The sequence below is a fragment of the Ovis canadensis genome, chromosome 11, assembly GCF_042477335.2.
Source record: "Ovis canadensis isolate MfBH-ARS-UI-01 breed Bighorn chromosome 11, ARS-UI_OviCan_v2, whole genome shotgun sequence".
NCBI classification, from domain to species: Eukaryota; Metazoa; Chordata; class Mammalia; order Artiodactyla; family Bovidae; genus Ovis; species Ovis canadensis.
In genome coordinates, this window is record NC_091255.1 from 27,277,105 (window position 1) to 27,294,552 (window position 17,448).

Consider the following 17,448-nt stretch of genomic DNA (forward strand, 5'->3'; position numbering starts at 1 on the left):
CTTCAAAACACTCAGCCTGACTCTCACCCAGGTTAACTCACTCCTCAGCAGTTAGGATGCAAACTCAAGTCTTCCCCATTGAGTACTGTTTTTCTATCACAAAGCTCTCAAAGTCAGCATGAGTTAAGAATAAGTCATGCAGAAATGAGAATTGGGATTGCTTCAAATAATGAAGAGAAGCTGAGCAGGAAATGGGTAGGAGTATCGATGAAACAAAACTAAGTAGAAGCAGGGTAATGGGTACATGGGGCTTCATTTATAATCATCTATTTTTGTACATTTAAAACTTTGCATAAAAAAGCTTTTTTAAAAAAATACACAGGCACACGCATGCTCTTTGTTAGGTTAACTGTACCAGTAATCAGATGAATACCAAAAATACAAAGCACCTGAGCTCAGCATTTTTTAAGCCTTCTTTTTTAAAGACTCAAATAATACGCTCAGATAAAAAATACTTAGAAAAAAGATGACAAAATGATATGCCTGAATACTGACCACCAACTGCACCAAGAGAAAAAAGCACCATGACAGTGAAATACTTCACAGTGTGTTCTATAAAAAATAACTGAATGAATAATATATGGGGGGGGGGACAACCCTGAGGAATACTTAAGATTTGTCTTCAAACATTTTTAAACTAAAAAGACAAACACTCTGAAGCGTTACAGAGAAGACAATTAGGAACAGTGAATAGAAGACTTTAGGAGGCCAAACTTTTCTACTCGCCCCACTCTTCCTTGAGGCTCATGACTCATGTGCTACTCACTAACAAACCTTGTCACCATCACCTACCAATTTTCTAGATACTTCCCCCATCACCAAAACAAACTGATTCCTGGCTGTTTTTCCTCAACTTCACACATCGACCACCATCCAGGTTAGTGTTGCTTGATAAAATACAGGACTCCCAATTAAACCTGAATTTTCAAAAAAACATGAGTAGTATTTTTAGTATATCCCATGCAACTGGGAAATATTTATACCAAATATTTATTATCTGAAATTCACATTTAACTGGGCATCCATTATTTCTATCTGCTAAATCTGGGAACCTGGATCTGCATGACTTCAATGTCAAGGTGGACCACCTATCCAACATCTGGTCCTCAACATTCCTTGATCTCTTCTAGTGACTAAAACCATAACAAAGAAAGACATTGTCTCCAAAACCAGCTGAATCCTTAACACTGCCCAGTACTGCTAAATGTCATTAAACTGCACTCTCTCTCATTTACTCCAACAGCTATTATAAACCAAATCCACTGCTTCCTTCTCTGCCATCTAAGTCTCTAAATTCACCACCTGCATTTAGATCCCATTCTTTTTCTACCTCCTATGGTACAGCATTGTATATTTCCCTTTATTATATTCTTCAACCGCTCCTACTAAAGCATAAGCCATCAGATGAAATTACATTCACCCAAAACCTTCAAACAAGGGTTTCAACATTTTAGTAAGGCATGCCTAGAACCTACATGACTGACAGCTCAGTCCAGGCTTCACTTTCTGTCAAGTTCTCCTTGACTGCCCAGGCTAAATGAAGGGCTCCTCTTACCCACTCCCATCGTATCCTATACATTCATCATAACATTCACCATAATTTTCTTTTCACCCTTCTCTCTTACTAGAATTTAAGGTGTGAGAGTTTACGGATGGAGAGTTGGACTATAAAGAAAGCTGAGCACCGAAGAATTGATGCTTTTGAACTGTGGTGTTGGAGAAGACTTTTGAGAGTCCCTTGGACTGCAAGGAGATCCAACCAGTCCATCCTGAAGGAAATCAGTCCTGAATAGTCCTCGGAAGGACTAATGCTGAAGCTGAAACTCCAATACTCTGGCCACCTGATGGGAAGAACTGACTCACTGGAAAAGATCCTGATGCTGGGAAAGATTGAAAGCAGGAGGAGAAGGGGACGACAGAGGATGAGATGGTTGGATGGCATCACCTACTCAATGGACATGAGTTTGAGCAAGCTCTGGGAGTTGGTGATGGACAAGGAAGCCTGGCATGCTGCAGTCCACGGGATCGCAAAGAGTCAGACACAATCGAGCAACTGAACCGAACTGACTGAGAGACTGAACAGTCATCTGTCAGGACTATTGCAGAAGTGGATTTAAATAATCTCAGATTCCTTCTAACTATCTGTAACTAATCAATTAGTGACTGGAATTATTTTTTCAGTCAGAGGACTGGCTTAAAAAAAAAAAGAAATAGAAATCAATCCATTTTAAGAATTAGAAAAGTTTTAGACATTATATTTTTCCTGTTTAACAGATAAACCAAATAGCTCAGAATTAAGATACATTAATACAGTCAAGGTAGTTTGTGTCAGGGCAGAAACCAGAACACAGGTCTTCACTGATCTTTGTTGCCAACATCTGACCAAAACAACACCTTCTTTCTCTCCTATTCCCTACTGCAAATTCAGTTATCAGAGGCCAAAAATTGAAACATCACAGGAAATACAAACGCTTCTTGTCTTTCCCCGTTAGTCCATTACCCAAAAGGAAGATGATCTGCCTAGAGGATAAAGGCAAAACATCTTCCCAGCCCTGAGCTGGGACAGACGTGAAAGGCACTGATGAGGACAAAAGATTTGGAAAGGTACTCCAGAAGACAAAGTGAACTATGTGAAAGTTGTTGCTGGGGGTGAGGGGTTTCAAAAAGCAAACAGAGGAAGGAAAGCAGATGGGCAAAGAGAAAGACAGGCTCAGGAATCCAACAGAACAAGGCACTCAAATCCAACCAAAGGTTAAAAGGGTACCTTCAAATTTGATCAAATCCTCAATGGAATGTTCTTAAGAGTATGAAAACCAACTTTACAAAACTTAACTGTGAAATACCAGATAAAAGAATCAAATAAAAACATATTTATAACTATACATTCCTGTTGGTATTCTCACAAATTTTACACTCTCACCTTCACAATTCAACTCGCTTCACCTAAAAATCTGCAGTGAGTTATAAAATGTCATAAAACTAAAAATAAAAGGGGAACAATGTTACGACTTCCACTAACAGCCTGAGCACTTTTGATAAGGTGAAAAGAATGATAAACAATGAAATTAGTATACATACAATGCTTAAAAGGTATGTCTAACACATGACCAATCAAAAAGATTTCCTTATGAACTCTCTTACGAACATAAAAGATTCTCTCTTAAGAACATAAAACACGTTATTTTTGAGTGAAGAAGCAATACGTTCTTCTCTTTAAAATATTTGTGCTATCTGTTCACAAAATTTAGACCTTTTTTGTAAAGCGCTATTTACTGAAAGTTACTGCTCTAAGGATTAAGACACCCACACCCTAGTTTAAACTCAATCACATGTCATATGATAATGAACAAGTTGCTTTGCTTCTCTAGCTTGTTTTTCCACGCATTATAGAAATAATAATAATCACCAAACTATAAAGAGAAACAATGCTGCACAGGATAATTATGATAATACATTTTTATCATTATTTACAGCTTCCTTTCACATAAAATATTCATACCCAAGACACTAAACAAGCCCATGATGTAAGTAAAGCCAGGTATTATCCCCAGCTTACAGATGCAACCAGAAAACTCAAGTTCAGAGAGACTGACTTGCCTAAGGTCACACTGAAAACTGCTCAGTATACTGTGTAGTAAGAGAAAGAGCTATTGACTGTCATCACAAATTTGAGACAATAAGAGGGGTTTTCTCATGCCCAAATTACTACGAGGACTATCCAAGGTAAGCTGTCAACAATTAGATGGAAAAGGGTCGCTTGAGGTCGTTATGACCCATAATTACCCACAAGGCCATCATCTGGATATAAAACTATGATTGAAAATAAATAAAAGTCCTTTAAAGTAAATTTCTAAATGTCCTGCTATTTAGTAAATATTCATGCCTCTTGCACTAGACACAACACCCTGCTTGGGGGATGTGAAGTGGAAGGAGTAAGGATATCACAAGAAAAAGTTTTAAGTTCTCTGAAATTCAACAGGCTAAGAGACTCCAAACTATATAATATGAATAGGGGCAGGCAACAGCTTGTCAACTATAGTGGCAACCCTAAGCCAAACCAAAAGAGTGCCAGGCTGTGGTTTAAAGAAAATACGCAATCTGGAAGTCTGCACCTCAAGTTATTGCTACTGCAAAGTAATTAGTACCATTTATAGCAAAAATATGTAAGGTCTAGAGGATAATTCCAATTCTTCATTATAACAGGATGGCATTCCATATTACCTTGGGGCTTTCTTGTCTCAACAGACGCCCTTTTGATGATATAGTCAATGGTTCAAAAGCCACTCTCAGAAAACCAAAGAATATAACTATATCTCAGCCATATAACATCTGAAGTGGTCAAATCTGCCATCGACTGCAGGTAGCTAAAGAGAGTTTACTGGAGGCACTATCAATTCCAGTTATTTATATTGTACAGTGTTAAAATTCTCTTCAGCACAACCTCTGAGTGTGCTCTGTTTACTGAAGGCTCTACCACAAAGCATGAAACAGAAATCTTACTGCTGAAATCTTAAACTTCATTCACAGTCATCACAAGATAAAAACGCTTTAACTTTTCTATTCTTCAAGGTCAAAACAAAGTTTGTCTCATCTTTCCCTCTCCACCCCCAAGAAAATGGGGTAGTCTTAAAGATGTCAGACAGAATAAGCCAATGCTTTTTATAAATTCAAGTCAATCCTCAGCAAAGAAAGAGCTTAAGATGCCTATATTCTACTTCAGTATTGATTCTAAACCTTTTAACAGTTTAAGCTGACCACAAACCTCCCCTTCTACTTCTTCTATAGAACATTCTTCTCTTTAAACTTCCTTTAAAAAATGAGCCTTCCTATCCCTCCCTGTCCACTGTCTTATATACACACAGATACACACAAAACCCCCAATGAAGAGCAGACTGAGACCTAGGGAACACATGTGCAAAGCACGTTTTTAATTAATACAAGGCTCACCCTGCAAAGTATGTTGCTATAATGCAACAACAGAGAGTCTACACAGGACCTCATAACACCAAATTTGAAAATAAAACAAAAATGCCCTACAGCAGCCTGAGTAAAGAATAAAGATGCAAAAATGAAGCATGCTCACCGTTGTATCTCAAACCTTTGCTTTAAGGACAAAATTCTCCATGCTAAACACATTAAAAAAACAACAACAACAAAGCAGCAGATTTAAGACTCTAACTTCCTATTGGCCAAAAGTGTCAAATAAAAAGTGTAGCAATATTTAAAATCTAATAAAACAACATTAAATCTAACATAACAAGCCACACAACACTTTATGACATTTTTCTATTACACTTTCCAAACCTGAACAGTCGTCTATTATGCATGCCACAAATAGATGATAAAGCACAAAAACAGATTACAGTCATTCATGGTAGGTTACCTAAGGACCCTCTCAGTACCCTAAGCATTTGTCAATGAACGCTAAACTGAGGTATATATTGGACAAGGTACATAAGGGGGAACATCCAGAGACTAGCCAACCTCCTTTATTTGGTAAATATACAATCATCAGTCAGCTATATAGAAAATGTATAAATTTTACATTTGGATAATCTTCGTCTTTTCAAAGCATTTCACATTCATTATCCTATCAGTTCAGTTCAATTCAGTTGCTCAGTCGTGTCCAACTCTTTGCAACCCCACGGACTGTAGCACGGCAGGCCTCCTTATCCATCACCAACTCCCAGAGTTTGCTCAAACTCACGTCCATCGAAGTCGGTGATGCCATCCAACCACCTCATCCTCTGTCGTCCCCTTCTCCTCCCGCCTTCAAACTTTCCCAGCATCAGGGTCTTTTCCAATGAGTCGGTTCTTCGCATCAAGTGGCCAAAGTATTGGTGTTTCAACTTCAGCATTAGTCCTTCCGATGAGTATTCAGGACTGATTTCCTTTAGGATTGACTGTTTTGATCTCCCTGCAAAACAGTCTTCTCCAAGAGTCTTCTCCAACACCACAGTTCAAAAGCATCAGTTATTCAGCGCTCAGCTTTCTTTATGGTCCAGCTCTCACATTCATACATGACTACTGGAAAAACCATAGCTTTGACTAGACGGACCTTTGTCAGCAAAGTAACATCTCTGCTTTCTAATATGCTGTCTAGGTTGGTCATAGCTTTTCTTCCAAGGAGCAAGTGTCCTTTAATTTATCCTATCAGATCATCGCAAAAAAAAATTTCCTTATGTAGACTTGCCACTAAAAGTAAGTGACAATTTCAAGATCACAAAGGTAGTCAATCGGATCTGAAACTTGATTCAAAAAAGCTAGCTCTGTTGGAGGAAATATAAATAGGTGTAAGTTCCTCCTTAAAGCTTTCTTTTGTTAAAAACCTATTCCCAGTTAAAATATCACTTATAAGATGGAGGCCACCATAAACACTAAATTATTAATAAAATTCAGTTATTTACATTTAAAATAAAGACAAAATTACCATCCCTGTTAGCCAGTCTACCTTTGAACCAAGAATCATATGAAAAACATTCCATCAATGACTCAATGTGTGCTTATAACTCTGCTGGGCCCTGGAGTGACTATTAGTAGAACTCTCACAGAGAGTTCAGAGAGTTCTTGGTTTTCAGAAAGTTTACACTCCATTTGATAAAAAAGATAAGAGAAAAGAAAATAATGCTAAGCTATGTTCAATCAACCCTTCCAAGGGGAGACACCTTAAAGGGTGTTGTTTCTGTAGAACCTGAGGTGACAAGCACATGAAGAAGTGAGGGTGCAGTGAGTTTAGTCTACAAAGACTTCATGGGGAAAATGAAGCCTGAGCTGCCCATTTAAGTGTGGACAGGAATCAGAAAAAGATAAAAGAGGAACTAAAGCATTTAGGCAGGGGCTGGTAGAAACAGAGGCAGACAAGCAGCAGTAAGCCTGACATACACAGAAGAGACTGAGCCAGCTTGCCTGCAACACAGGTGCACCCTGAGCCACAGTGAGAACACGTCAGGGAGGTTAAGCGGGGTCAGCTCCCCACAGACCACTGTGGCACAGGGAGATGCTGCTACAAGTACCAAGGCCATCACATATTTACACTAGAAAGAAACCTTACAGATTTTTCCAGTCAATTCCAACAAAAAAGGAAATACAGGATCCACAGAGATCTAATGGCTAGCACGAGGACTGAGGCTGTAAAGAGCAGGACAAAACTCACACCCCCATTCAGGAACCGCAGTTCAACGGTGGGCAGCGCCATATGACAAAAAATGCACATCTGTCCAAGGAGTGAAGGACCTGCAAGCACACATACAAGACAGCATTGTGTCTTGGGAATTTGAGGAGACTGGTTTCCAGGGGTAATGGACCACCACAGTGGCATTACAGTTCATCAAAAAACCACTGTTTTGCCAGAAGGCATCACTTTCAAGAAAGCAACAATCCAGAAGGAAAGCAAGAGGCAAGAGCTAGTTTTCTCAGAGAGTTAGAGAGAATATAGGTGGATAAACGAGAGGCGGCAGGAATCTGGCAACAGAAGGAAGAAAAAGACTGATCTATACAGAGAAAGCTACAAGACCAACCAAATGTTTAAGAGAAAAGAAATCTTAGTCTGAAGGCGAAAAGGAAGGAGCTCACATAAAGAAAAACTCAATTAGATGCTAGATAAAGGTGAGAAGAGGGAGGGAGCACAGAGAACTAATTGAGGACCAGTTGGAAATCATTTTTAAAAGATGAGTTCCAGAATAAATAAGCAATTTTTTCTCACTCACCGTACCCCTTGCCAAAAGAATATTCATTTTCAACTACTTATAAGGCCTTACAACAATGGCAGACCAGGCTTTAAGAACAAGGCTAAGGAGTTTTTGTTTTCTTTTAAAATCCAAAGCAACTTCAAAGTTTTACAAATCTATCTGGCCAATTAATATGTAGTTTATTACTTCAAAGATGCTTGCCAATCATTTTATAACATAAGTTTTATACCACATATTCAAAGAACATTCCAATTAGCATTTAATTTACAACCACCAATAAGCTAGTATTAAAAATTAAAAAATCCGAGTTTACTCTCTAATATGTTCTTAAAATGTTATTTTTTGGCTTTTTATATATCGCTTTTACTTGATCAGATGTGGAAAATGTATATTTACAACAAATCATTTGATGGTATCTTTCTCAACTTCTTAAAACAAAACCCTGCATATAACCAGTTCTTCTATACTCCCTTTTAGGAACGAAGTCCTACAGAAATTGATTGGGCATATGAAGCTAGATGAGGCAGGTAAGAAGGGTCTCTCTAATTTAAGTAACCTGGCTAATGAGCCACAAATTAAAGCTACACACCCACATCTAAAGTCGCTAATTTCAATTTAGAAACTTACTATTTAGCACCCTACAGACAGGTTAAGGGGCAGCAGAAGATATAACTTTACACACTCAGCTTTCTGGCTATCCACCTTCACAAGTTCCATCCCTAATCGAAGAAGTACTTATTTTTAAATTGTTAAGAATTGCTCAGTTGCCATAAATACTAGGCTTAGGTGCAATGCCAGCAGGTTACAGGAATGCTCTTTTACCCACTTGGAAACAAGGACTTGAGCTCACAATGTCAAGATGAACACTACCACTGTTTAATCTGTGTCTACTGCACCAAGTTGCTGAGCAATACCCATCACAGTACAATAGGTAATCAGCAGTGGCTAGTAAGGCTTTTCTGCTTCTATCACCACAAATATTAGAAGTCCAACTAAAACATCAATTCAATCATAGAGTTGCCATCTTTAGACATGCACATGCTCTCTGGTTCCTAGTTTATTAAAAAGTCTTAGCTGTAATAAAAAGCAGCAGCTTGACTCCCCCTGGACCCAGTGAAACAAAGTACAGACAATGTATTCAAAATTTTAAACTTTTAGGCATAATTGAAATACTGAAGACTCTCAAATATCTCTCACTACATGTAGGTTGTTTTCCCCCTCAATATAAATATAAACTCTTCCCTCCTAACTATACTTTTGGATTATTAAAACAAATCCTATGAGATACTTACCAGAAAAAATTATTCCTGATTGTCCAGCATTCAATACTTTTCATACTGAGGCTCTTATTATTAGGTCTGCTATGTGACCTTGAAAAGTCACTTAACCACTCTGAGCCTCAGTTTTTCCCACTTTCCAAACTCAAAGTAAACTCTAATTTAAATTAAACGTGTATTAATTCCATAATAAGTTAATGTCTACAAGTGCCTTACGTTAAACACAGAAACCCTTATACTTTCACATTTCAAAGTCAGTGGGCTTTAACCCTGTAAGGGAAAAATGTGAGGAATAATTTGTCCTATGGATCTTTCTCTTTAATAACAATATAAAAGTATAGTTTTTTTAATGCTTGTTTAAAATTCTTATGTCCTTAATTGTTAACAGATGGTGTGAGTTTGATTCCACAATATTCTTAACAAAGCAAACAACAAAGTATAAGGTCTTTCAACACTGGGGACAAAAAGAAGGAAACATTTACTTGCATTACTGGGCATATAATCAAAATCATTCTTCTTTTAAAATTTAGAAAACTATGTTTTCAATATGTGACAGATAAGCCTAGAGATCAACAGGTAAGAAGCAAAGAAATAAAGTTTAAAAACTGGAAAAAAAAAAAACTTTTAATTTAAAAAAATTGGGAGGGAGGGGACACGGGTGTACCTATGGCTGATTCTTGCTGATGTATGTATGACAGAAAACCATGAAATTCTATACAGCAATTATCTTTCAATTAAAATTTTTTTAAAAAACTGGAAATAGTTGCGGTGTGAATCCATCAAATTCCTGCATCCAGATTAAAGCACCCACATAGTCTACCTTTGGGAACTGTGTGCCCTTTAAATCCTTTTTAAAAATTACACAGAGAAAGTCTTTTCTATCAAGTTTTAAACGTAAGGCTCTATCAATAATACAATCCAATATATGTGGTCACATCTCACTTCCTCAAATAGATTAGCAGTACAGTGGTTTAGACACTTTTTGGTCTGGAAGCATAAGGATGGGTGAAAGAACTTCAAGCCTTTGACAGCTTTGTAATTCTCTTTTATCTAAGTAGCTTCTCTCAAATTTCTTCTCAAATCCTCTGCCTATTCCCAAGTATCGTTCAGATAGGTCAGAAACTGTTTATGGATCCATTCAACTCCCCAAATCAGTTTCATGATTATATCCAGTAAACAAAATAGACTGACTCAATCTCAAGCAGTTCCTCATCACAGGAAGTTCATCCTAGAACTGCAGCTACAAAAGCATTCTTCTGACCGATCCCCAACTACTTAAAACAGCAACACAAAGTTAAACTAAATCCTACTGACAAAAGGCTTCGGGTGCATTCATTCTGATCAGCCCCAGGAGCCTGGGGCTCAGGCAATAAAAAGGGGCCTCCTCAAGCTAGGTAACTTTTTTTTCTCCATCTCAGATATTCTCAATGCAAGTTCTCTTGTCAACTAAGAGGTGAGAGTTAAAAATGAAAAAACGACAACACACTAGCAGAATTAACGGCTTCGGGACCACTTCCCAGCTGGCTTTGCTCTCTGTTGTCAGTGGTTCTGATGCCGTTTCCCACTTTCCTTTCACTCTGCTCCGCTTAATCCTCAAGATTCCCACTCCAGAAAGCAATATTCACATTCTCAGACTGCTGGGCAAAACATAAAAGGGGAAACTGCAACTACCAAGGAAGGGGGGGGGGGAGGAAAAATATTTCAGAAGCAGGAGGGAACCAGAACCATGGTTTCCACTGCAAAGGGCAATGTAAAAGCCAGTCTGGTCTTATCAGGATATGGGGGCGGGGGGCGGCCGCCCGTGTGGGGCATCAAAAAGATGTGCAGTGTGTGCACTTGGAGCTCTCCGGGCGGGCTGAGACGATGAGCAGAAAGTAAGAACCTGTGTTTCCCTGCTTTCTTCTACTCTTCCCCCTCCAAGAGAGGAAGCAGAAGAAACTGGGGGAGGGGCGGGATGTTATCTTTCTCCTGTTGGGGGTACACAAGGGCCTTAGGGTTCGTTCAGTTACTCACTCCCGTTTAGGAGGTCCACTGAGGGAAGAGGAAACCCCGAAATGTTACCCACCTCCGTTCATAAATAAAAAAGTAGGGGGGGATGATTAAATCCAGATGGAGAGCCCCTGAAAGCGCCCCCAGGTCACTCATCCCTATTAGCAAGCGGAAGGGCTGGGATAAAGGGGATGGAGGGTCGGAGGGGTGGGCAGGAAAAAGGCCCCACCCCCCGACCGAGGAGGGAGAGGGGAGCCCGAGACACCAGCCGTGCCCTCCTTGCCCGCACCTCCCCCCTAGGCCACCCCCTCTTATCCCCCCAAGCCTTGCCTCCCGAGCCCGAGGCAGCTGCGGGGGAGGCGGCCGCTCCCTCCTCCCCTCACCCACTCGGTCCCCACCCCCACTCCGCTCCCACCTCCCGCCCGCCCCGGGCCCGTTACCTGCTCGTCGAAGCGGCTGACCACGGCCTGGACCCATTCCACCGGCCTGTGCGCGGCCATGTCCTCCCCGCAGCCGGGGGGCGGCGGAGAGACCCGGCGGCCGGCGCCCAGGGCCGGGAAGAGGGCAGGGAGCGGGGGCTGAGGTGAAGGAAGAGGCGAGGAGAGGGTCTGAGGAGTGCAGGCTCCGAACGTTCCCACGGGGGTGGGGATGGGTGGCCTGTGCCCGGTCGGGAGGGGGAGAGGGGAAGGGGGCGTTGGCGAGGAGGCTGGGGGAAGGGGGGCGGGGGAGGGGGGCCCGGGGAGGGGAGGGGGCCTCCTGGTCGCTCTCCCCACTAGCGCCGTCTCCCCACAGCCATCACAGTCCGAGACGCCGCCATGACACCCCACCGGAAGTGGGATCCTTTCCACGGCCCGGGGAGAGGGAGAGCGAGCGAGCTCGAGATTGAGAGCGCGGCTGGGAAAGGGGAGGGGGAAGCGAGAGGGAAGGGGGCCTGCGGCGCATGCGCCCGCGCCGGCCGGTTTCATTAATGAAAAAGCGAGTCCTCCTGGAGGTGACGTCACCTAACTCCTCCGGGCCCGGAGGCGCGCGTCCCTCATCGCCTCCGGGCTCACCTCGGATCGGGCTCTAGTTGCAGCCGGCCAGAGTCCGAGCCCACCCGGGAGCATCCGCTCCCATCTCACTACCGCCTTCAGCTCCCGGTCCCCCGCCGGCCTCCGGGTTTGGATTGCTCCCGGATTGGAAGTTAGGGCGCCCTGGGGCTAGCATTTCTCCCTGCACGCAGATCTTTGCCGCTGATTTTCTGGGGAGCTGTGCTTTGCCTTAAGTCCTCGCAAAAAATAAGGCACATAACTTCAGATTTCAAGGTCCTCCGTAGCTATTATAGCCTGCTGAGTAACAGGGAAAAGTAAGGCCAAAGGAGATTAGGTGGTTTGTGTGTTTTGTTTTTTTTTTTAAACGTCCTCTTAAATCCCAGTGGTAGACCCAGTGGCAGTCCAAGTACTCAAGACTCCGGAATCCTAGTCCACACTTCCTCTGCTGAACTGATGGGCACCCAAGTTAAAACTTTTGCGCATTTGATAATAGAAAGATTTAGCTTTCCACTATCCTCAAAAAAACCTTTAAGGGCTTGGCATACATTATTAATTGAACACATTCATCATCTCATTTAACTCTTTCAACGAGCCTTTCCAGTAGCTCTCATAACTCATGTAATGAGGCTGGGTCGCAAGAGGTTGGTGATACGGCTTAAGTCATAGAGTTGGTTGGTGGGTGGCAGGCAGAATGCAAACCCAGATGCTTTGACCCTAAAGACAATAGAGACAGACTGTGGCTCTTCTGAAACAAAGGCCTTCCCTGTGCCCCCAGTACCAGACTTGAAATGACTTCGTGTGGAATTGGGTCATGATAGTTTTCCAGGTAGACGACTGCATCCGAAACGTTGGATGATCTATCCACATCTGACATGAACTTCGGAGTGAGTTATTTTTAAATTTATCTTCCTAAATACACTTTACTTAGGCTAATGTTAAAGTGAGTTTACACATTCTGGAGCACATCCTGATTAAGAGCCAGTGAGGCCAGAGAACAGGATACTAACTGGATGACAAGGTAGAGTGAAACCAGAATTTTACTTTTACCATAGAAAACCCACAAAGCCAATAGCAGTATACAGAGAGATACATCTGTGAGAGAAGTTTCCAATCTCTGCCGGCTGGTGACTGTCCAAAATACATATTAAGTTAATTAATGTTTCATTCCAACAGAACAAGAGGACAGGGTCTGGACGGTTCTTTTGTCCATTCTTTAAGAATACAGCATGGATACTGACTAACTTATTTTAGATGATGTCAGAAATGATGCTGACAGTGTGGACAAAAATGATCAATATTAACAATGCCCATCTATAGCTTCCCCAGTTAGGACCCTGGCGAAAGCTCTTGCTTATACTCCCAAGAACTATCTCAGTGCCTCCACATCAGTGCCAAACTTCCAGACCCACAATCTAGTTTTCCTTTTCTCATTTGTTGTTGTGTTTAGTTGCTAAGTCATGTCTGACTCTTGTGACCCCATGGGCTGTAGCCCACCAGGCTTTTCTGACCATGAAATTTTCCAGGCAAGAATTCTGGAGTGGGTTGCCATTTGCTTCTTCAGGGGATCTTCCCAGCCTGGGGAGAGAACCCATGTCTGCTGCACTGGCAGGTGGATTCTTTACCACTGAGCCACCAGGGAAGCCTCCTTTTCTCATACTTCCTCTGGAAGTCCCTAATTACTTTCCTGTTGGCATGGCTTTTTGCTTGTGTGTTACTCTCATCTTCGCTAGACTGGATATAAGTGCCCAGACTCTTGACTACCTCGCTCTCAGTGCCATTCCATTGCTAAGATCCCTCTCTATTTCCCTTTCCTCTTCTTTGGTTCCCCTAACTCCCCATTCCTCTCTAATTCTATAGTAAGACATCCAAACTTCAGACCTTTGCCCTCTGCTCATTTTGCTTTACGGGCTCCAGCCAGCATGTCATTGGGCTTAGTCACTCAGTTGTGTCTTTGCAACCCCATGGATTGTATCCCACCAGGCTCCTCTGTCCATGGGGATTCTCCAGGCAAGAAAACTGAAGTGGGTTGCAATGCCCTTCTCCAGAGTCTGTCATTAATTTATCCGAATCAACACTTGTTATCCTGGTGCCTCCCATGAGCACCAAACTACACATTACAGTTGGAGGTCTAGACTAATAAACTTCCTCTCCAATCAAATTCATTCAGTGCCACTGAACCAATGTTAAGTGTCCAAATGTCTACTATATGTACCATGCATAGTATAGGAGGAACTCTAAACAACAATGCCAAAGAAGATCATACATAGGTACTGTGGTGAACTATAGATGCACCTCCCCTTCTGTAAAGGAGCAGCAGTCACTCAACGCCAGTCAATCCCTGCCCTGCAACAATGTTGACACAGTGTTGCTAGATCTTCTGGTTACTCAAGAGAAACCAGAGTTCTGAATTTACATATTAATTCTTCCAATTTTTACATAGCGCCAACCAATTCACTTTTTTTAAAACACTGTACAGTCAAAATACCTCTGCTTTCTGAATTAAGCCCACAGGGTACCAGTTTGACTAGCTCTGGTCTAGTAGGAAGATACGGGCTTCAGAGTTGAATAGAATTAGATGTGTGTCCTAACATCCCCTGTTCCGTACTGTTCTACACAAGAGGCTTTAGGAGAACTAGTGTTTGGTATGGTTTTACGTGCATCTCTTTCAATCATCCTGTTTTTCACTCAGGCAACAATCTGATTTTTTTCTTCCAACTCTTCAAGAGGAGCCTTTCCCCAATTTCTTCCCTCTCCCCCACCTCCAGCAGGCCAAGGAGCAAGCAACTTCTTAGGACCCAGGCACCCATTTCCCCAGCTGCTGGTGGCCAACAGCTCTCAACGGAATCCCTTTCCAGAAACTGCCCTCACAAGAGAGCTACCTGGATCAGAGAGCCTGCACAAATGACCAGGAGACGCAACCTCATGTTGGGACCACCCAGAGTTCCCTTAAAGGATCAGCAACCAAGGCGTCAACTGACGCCTCGTCTGTGACTGCACTTAGTCCAGCTTCTCTTTCTGCTGAATCCTACCCTTTCCACTTCTGTACGGTGTTCATCCTAAGGTTTTTACGTAGTAAGAGTCCTGCTTACAAGTCTCCATCTCAGAGTGGGTTTTCCAGAGAATCTGAACTAAACCAAAGAGTCCCTTGAGTGTGGTCTGATCCAGTGGGGCTGAATTGCCCACTGGTAAAAGTGAAAGAGGAGAGTGAAAAAGTTGGCTTAAAGCTCAACATTCAGAAAACGAACATCATGGCATCTGGTCCCATCACTTCATGGGAAATAGATGGGGAAACAGTGGAAACAGTGTCAGACTTTATTTTGGGGGGGCTCCAAAATCACTGCAGATGGTGACTGCAGCCATGAAATTAAGACGCTTACTCCTTGGAAGAAAAGTTATGACCAACCTAGATAGCATATTCAAAAGCAGAGACATTACTTTGCCGACTAAGGTCTGTCTAGTCAAGGCTATGGTTTTTCCTGTGGTCATGTGTGGATGTGAGAGTTAGTCTGTGAAGAAGGCTGAGCGCCGAAGAATTGATGTGTTTGAGCTGTGGTGTTGGAGAAGAGTCTTGAGAGTCCCTTGGACTGCAAGGAGATCCAACCAGTCCATTCTGAAGGAAATCAGCCCTGGGATTTCTTTGGAAAGAATGATGCTGAAGCTGAAGCTCCAGTACTTTGAACACCTCATGTGAAGAGTTGACTCATTGGAAAAGACTCTGATGCTGGGAGGGATTGGGGGCAGGAGGAGAAGGGGACGACAGAGGATGAGATGGCTGGATGGCATCACAGACTCGATGGACGAGAGTCTGAGTGAACTCCGGGAGTTGGTGATGGACAGGGAGGCCTGGTGTGCTGCGGTTCATGGGGTCGCAAAGAGTCAGACACGACTGAGCGACTGAACTGAGCTGGCAGTAGGGCCTCAGGTGAAGCCCAGTAGACCCTGGTACAACTGTTAAAGCCTTCAGCAGCCGTGATAGGATGGGGGTATGGAGTGTATTGATAATGTTACTGTGGGAATGCACTGGTAGATGCAATCTCTCAGGCATCTTTAAAATCTGGGGAAAAGAGCAGTTTAAGAACTGTGGGATTGGGTAGCTATTGATAGAGTAAATCTTTGCCTCAGGAAAAGACAATCCAAAGTTGAAGGTGATTAATCACCAATTAAAGGCTAAGGATGAAAGCTAGAGTACTTCCTTAGCAGCATATAAATGAGGTGGGGGAGAGGGAGGAGGCAGAAAAAGCTCAGAATCAGGCCCAGGACCGAATTATCAGAGTAGAACTACCAAAAAATTGAATTCTCAGCTCTGCCAAGTCTGCAATGCCAACGACAGGGCTGCAGTGGGGAAGAAGAGGGATCCTGACATTTCAGACAGGATATCTGGGTCAATGCACTTAAAAACTTTACAACCCCACATCACCCTAAACACTGTGGGTTTGTCAAAATGCCCCACCCCACCTTGCTTGAAAATGAAGCATCTAGGAAACTTTCCTGGTGGTCCCGTGGCTAAGACTCTGAGCTTCCAATGCAGGGGGCCCGGGTTCGATCCCTGGTGAGGGAATTAGATCCCACATGCCGCAACTATGACCCAGTGCAGTCAAATAAATATATATATTTTAAGGAAAAGATAATGAAGTACCTACCTTGCAGAGCAACACATATCCTCCTCAGGATCTATCTGTACTTTCCTCTTGTCTACCAGACCAATAACTAAAGTCAAGTCACAAGATAATCTGAGTGAGAAAATGCTGGAACTGCCAAAGGAGGAGAGGTACTATTCATTCTGAAAGAGCTAAAGGACCTAGCTAGCATATATATACTTGCAGAAGCTGGGAATATATATATAGGATCAGGTCCTCAGGGTGCTGAATGGGGGAGGGAGGAGGAAGAGAAGGGCATAAGGCCAGACAAAGCAGAGTTTACTGATATGAGCATATTCCTGTTCTACCGTATTTTCATCCTGGCAAAAACCTCGGGAGCTAGTGCTAAAGATTGCTAGGATAGCCCCAGGAAGCTTGGAGAAATCAATGGTCCGCATTAGGTGAAATACTGACAGAAAGGCTAGAGCTGTCATGGCAGACAGTAGAAGAATGGAGCAAAAGACGCAGGCCATGCTAGAGGGGATAGACTATGTGGTGGTGGTGGTTTAGCTGCTAAGTTGTGTCCAATTCTTGCAACCCCATGGACTATAGGCTTCTCTGTCCATGGGATTTCCCAGGCAAGAATATTGGAGTGGGTTGCCATTTCCTCCTCCAGGGGATCTTCCCAACCTAGGGATCAAACCCACAGCTCCTGCATAGCAGGCGGATTCTTTACCACTGAGCCACCAGGGATTCCCAATATACTATGTACATCATACCAACTGACTACATTCTGCCACTAAGCACAAGGAACCAGGAATCCTCTAGGGGAAAGGACTCAGCCTTACTGGCGTATTCTTCTCTACAGGTCTGTGTTGATGACAAA

The 17,448-nt window shown here is 42.6% G+C and overlaps 1 protein-coding gene across 9 annotated transcripts in view; it reads right to left on the reverse strand.

Moving 5' to 3' along the window:
- Window positions 1–11,925, reverse strand: part of NF1 (neurofibromin 1) — a 254,089-nt gene extending 242,164 nt beyond the window's left edge. For 6 of the 9 annotated variants that reach the window (XM_069602902.1, XM_069602905.1, XM_069602904.1 and 3 more), the window contains exon 1: window positions 11,395–11,925. In XM_069602902.1, coding sequence (XP_069459003.1) covers window positions 11,395–11,919 — 525 coding nt within the window. In that variant the 5' untranslated portion in view covers window positions 11,920–11,925. The remainder of the gene's footprint in view (window positions 1–11,394) is intronic. The other 3 variants (XM_069602907.1, XM_069602906.1, XM_069602908.1) reach the window with 2 other exon arrangements.
- Between the last annotated feature and the right edge of the window lie 5,523 nt (window positions 11,926–17,448).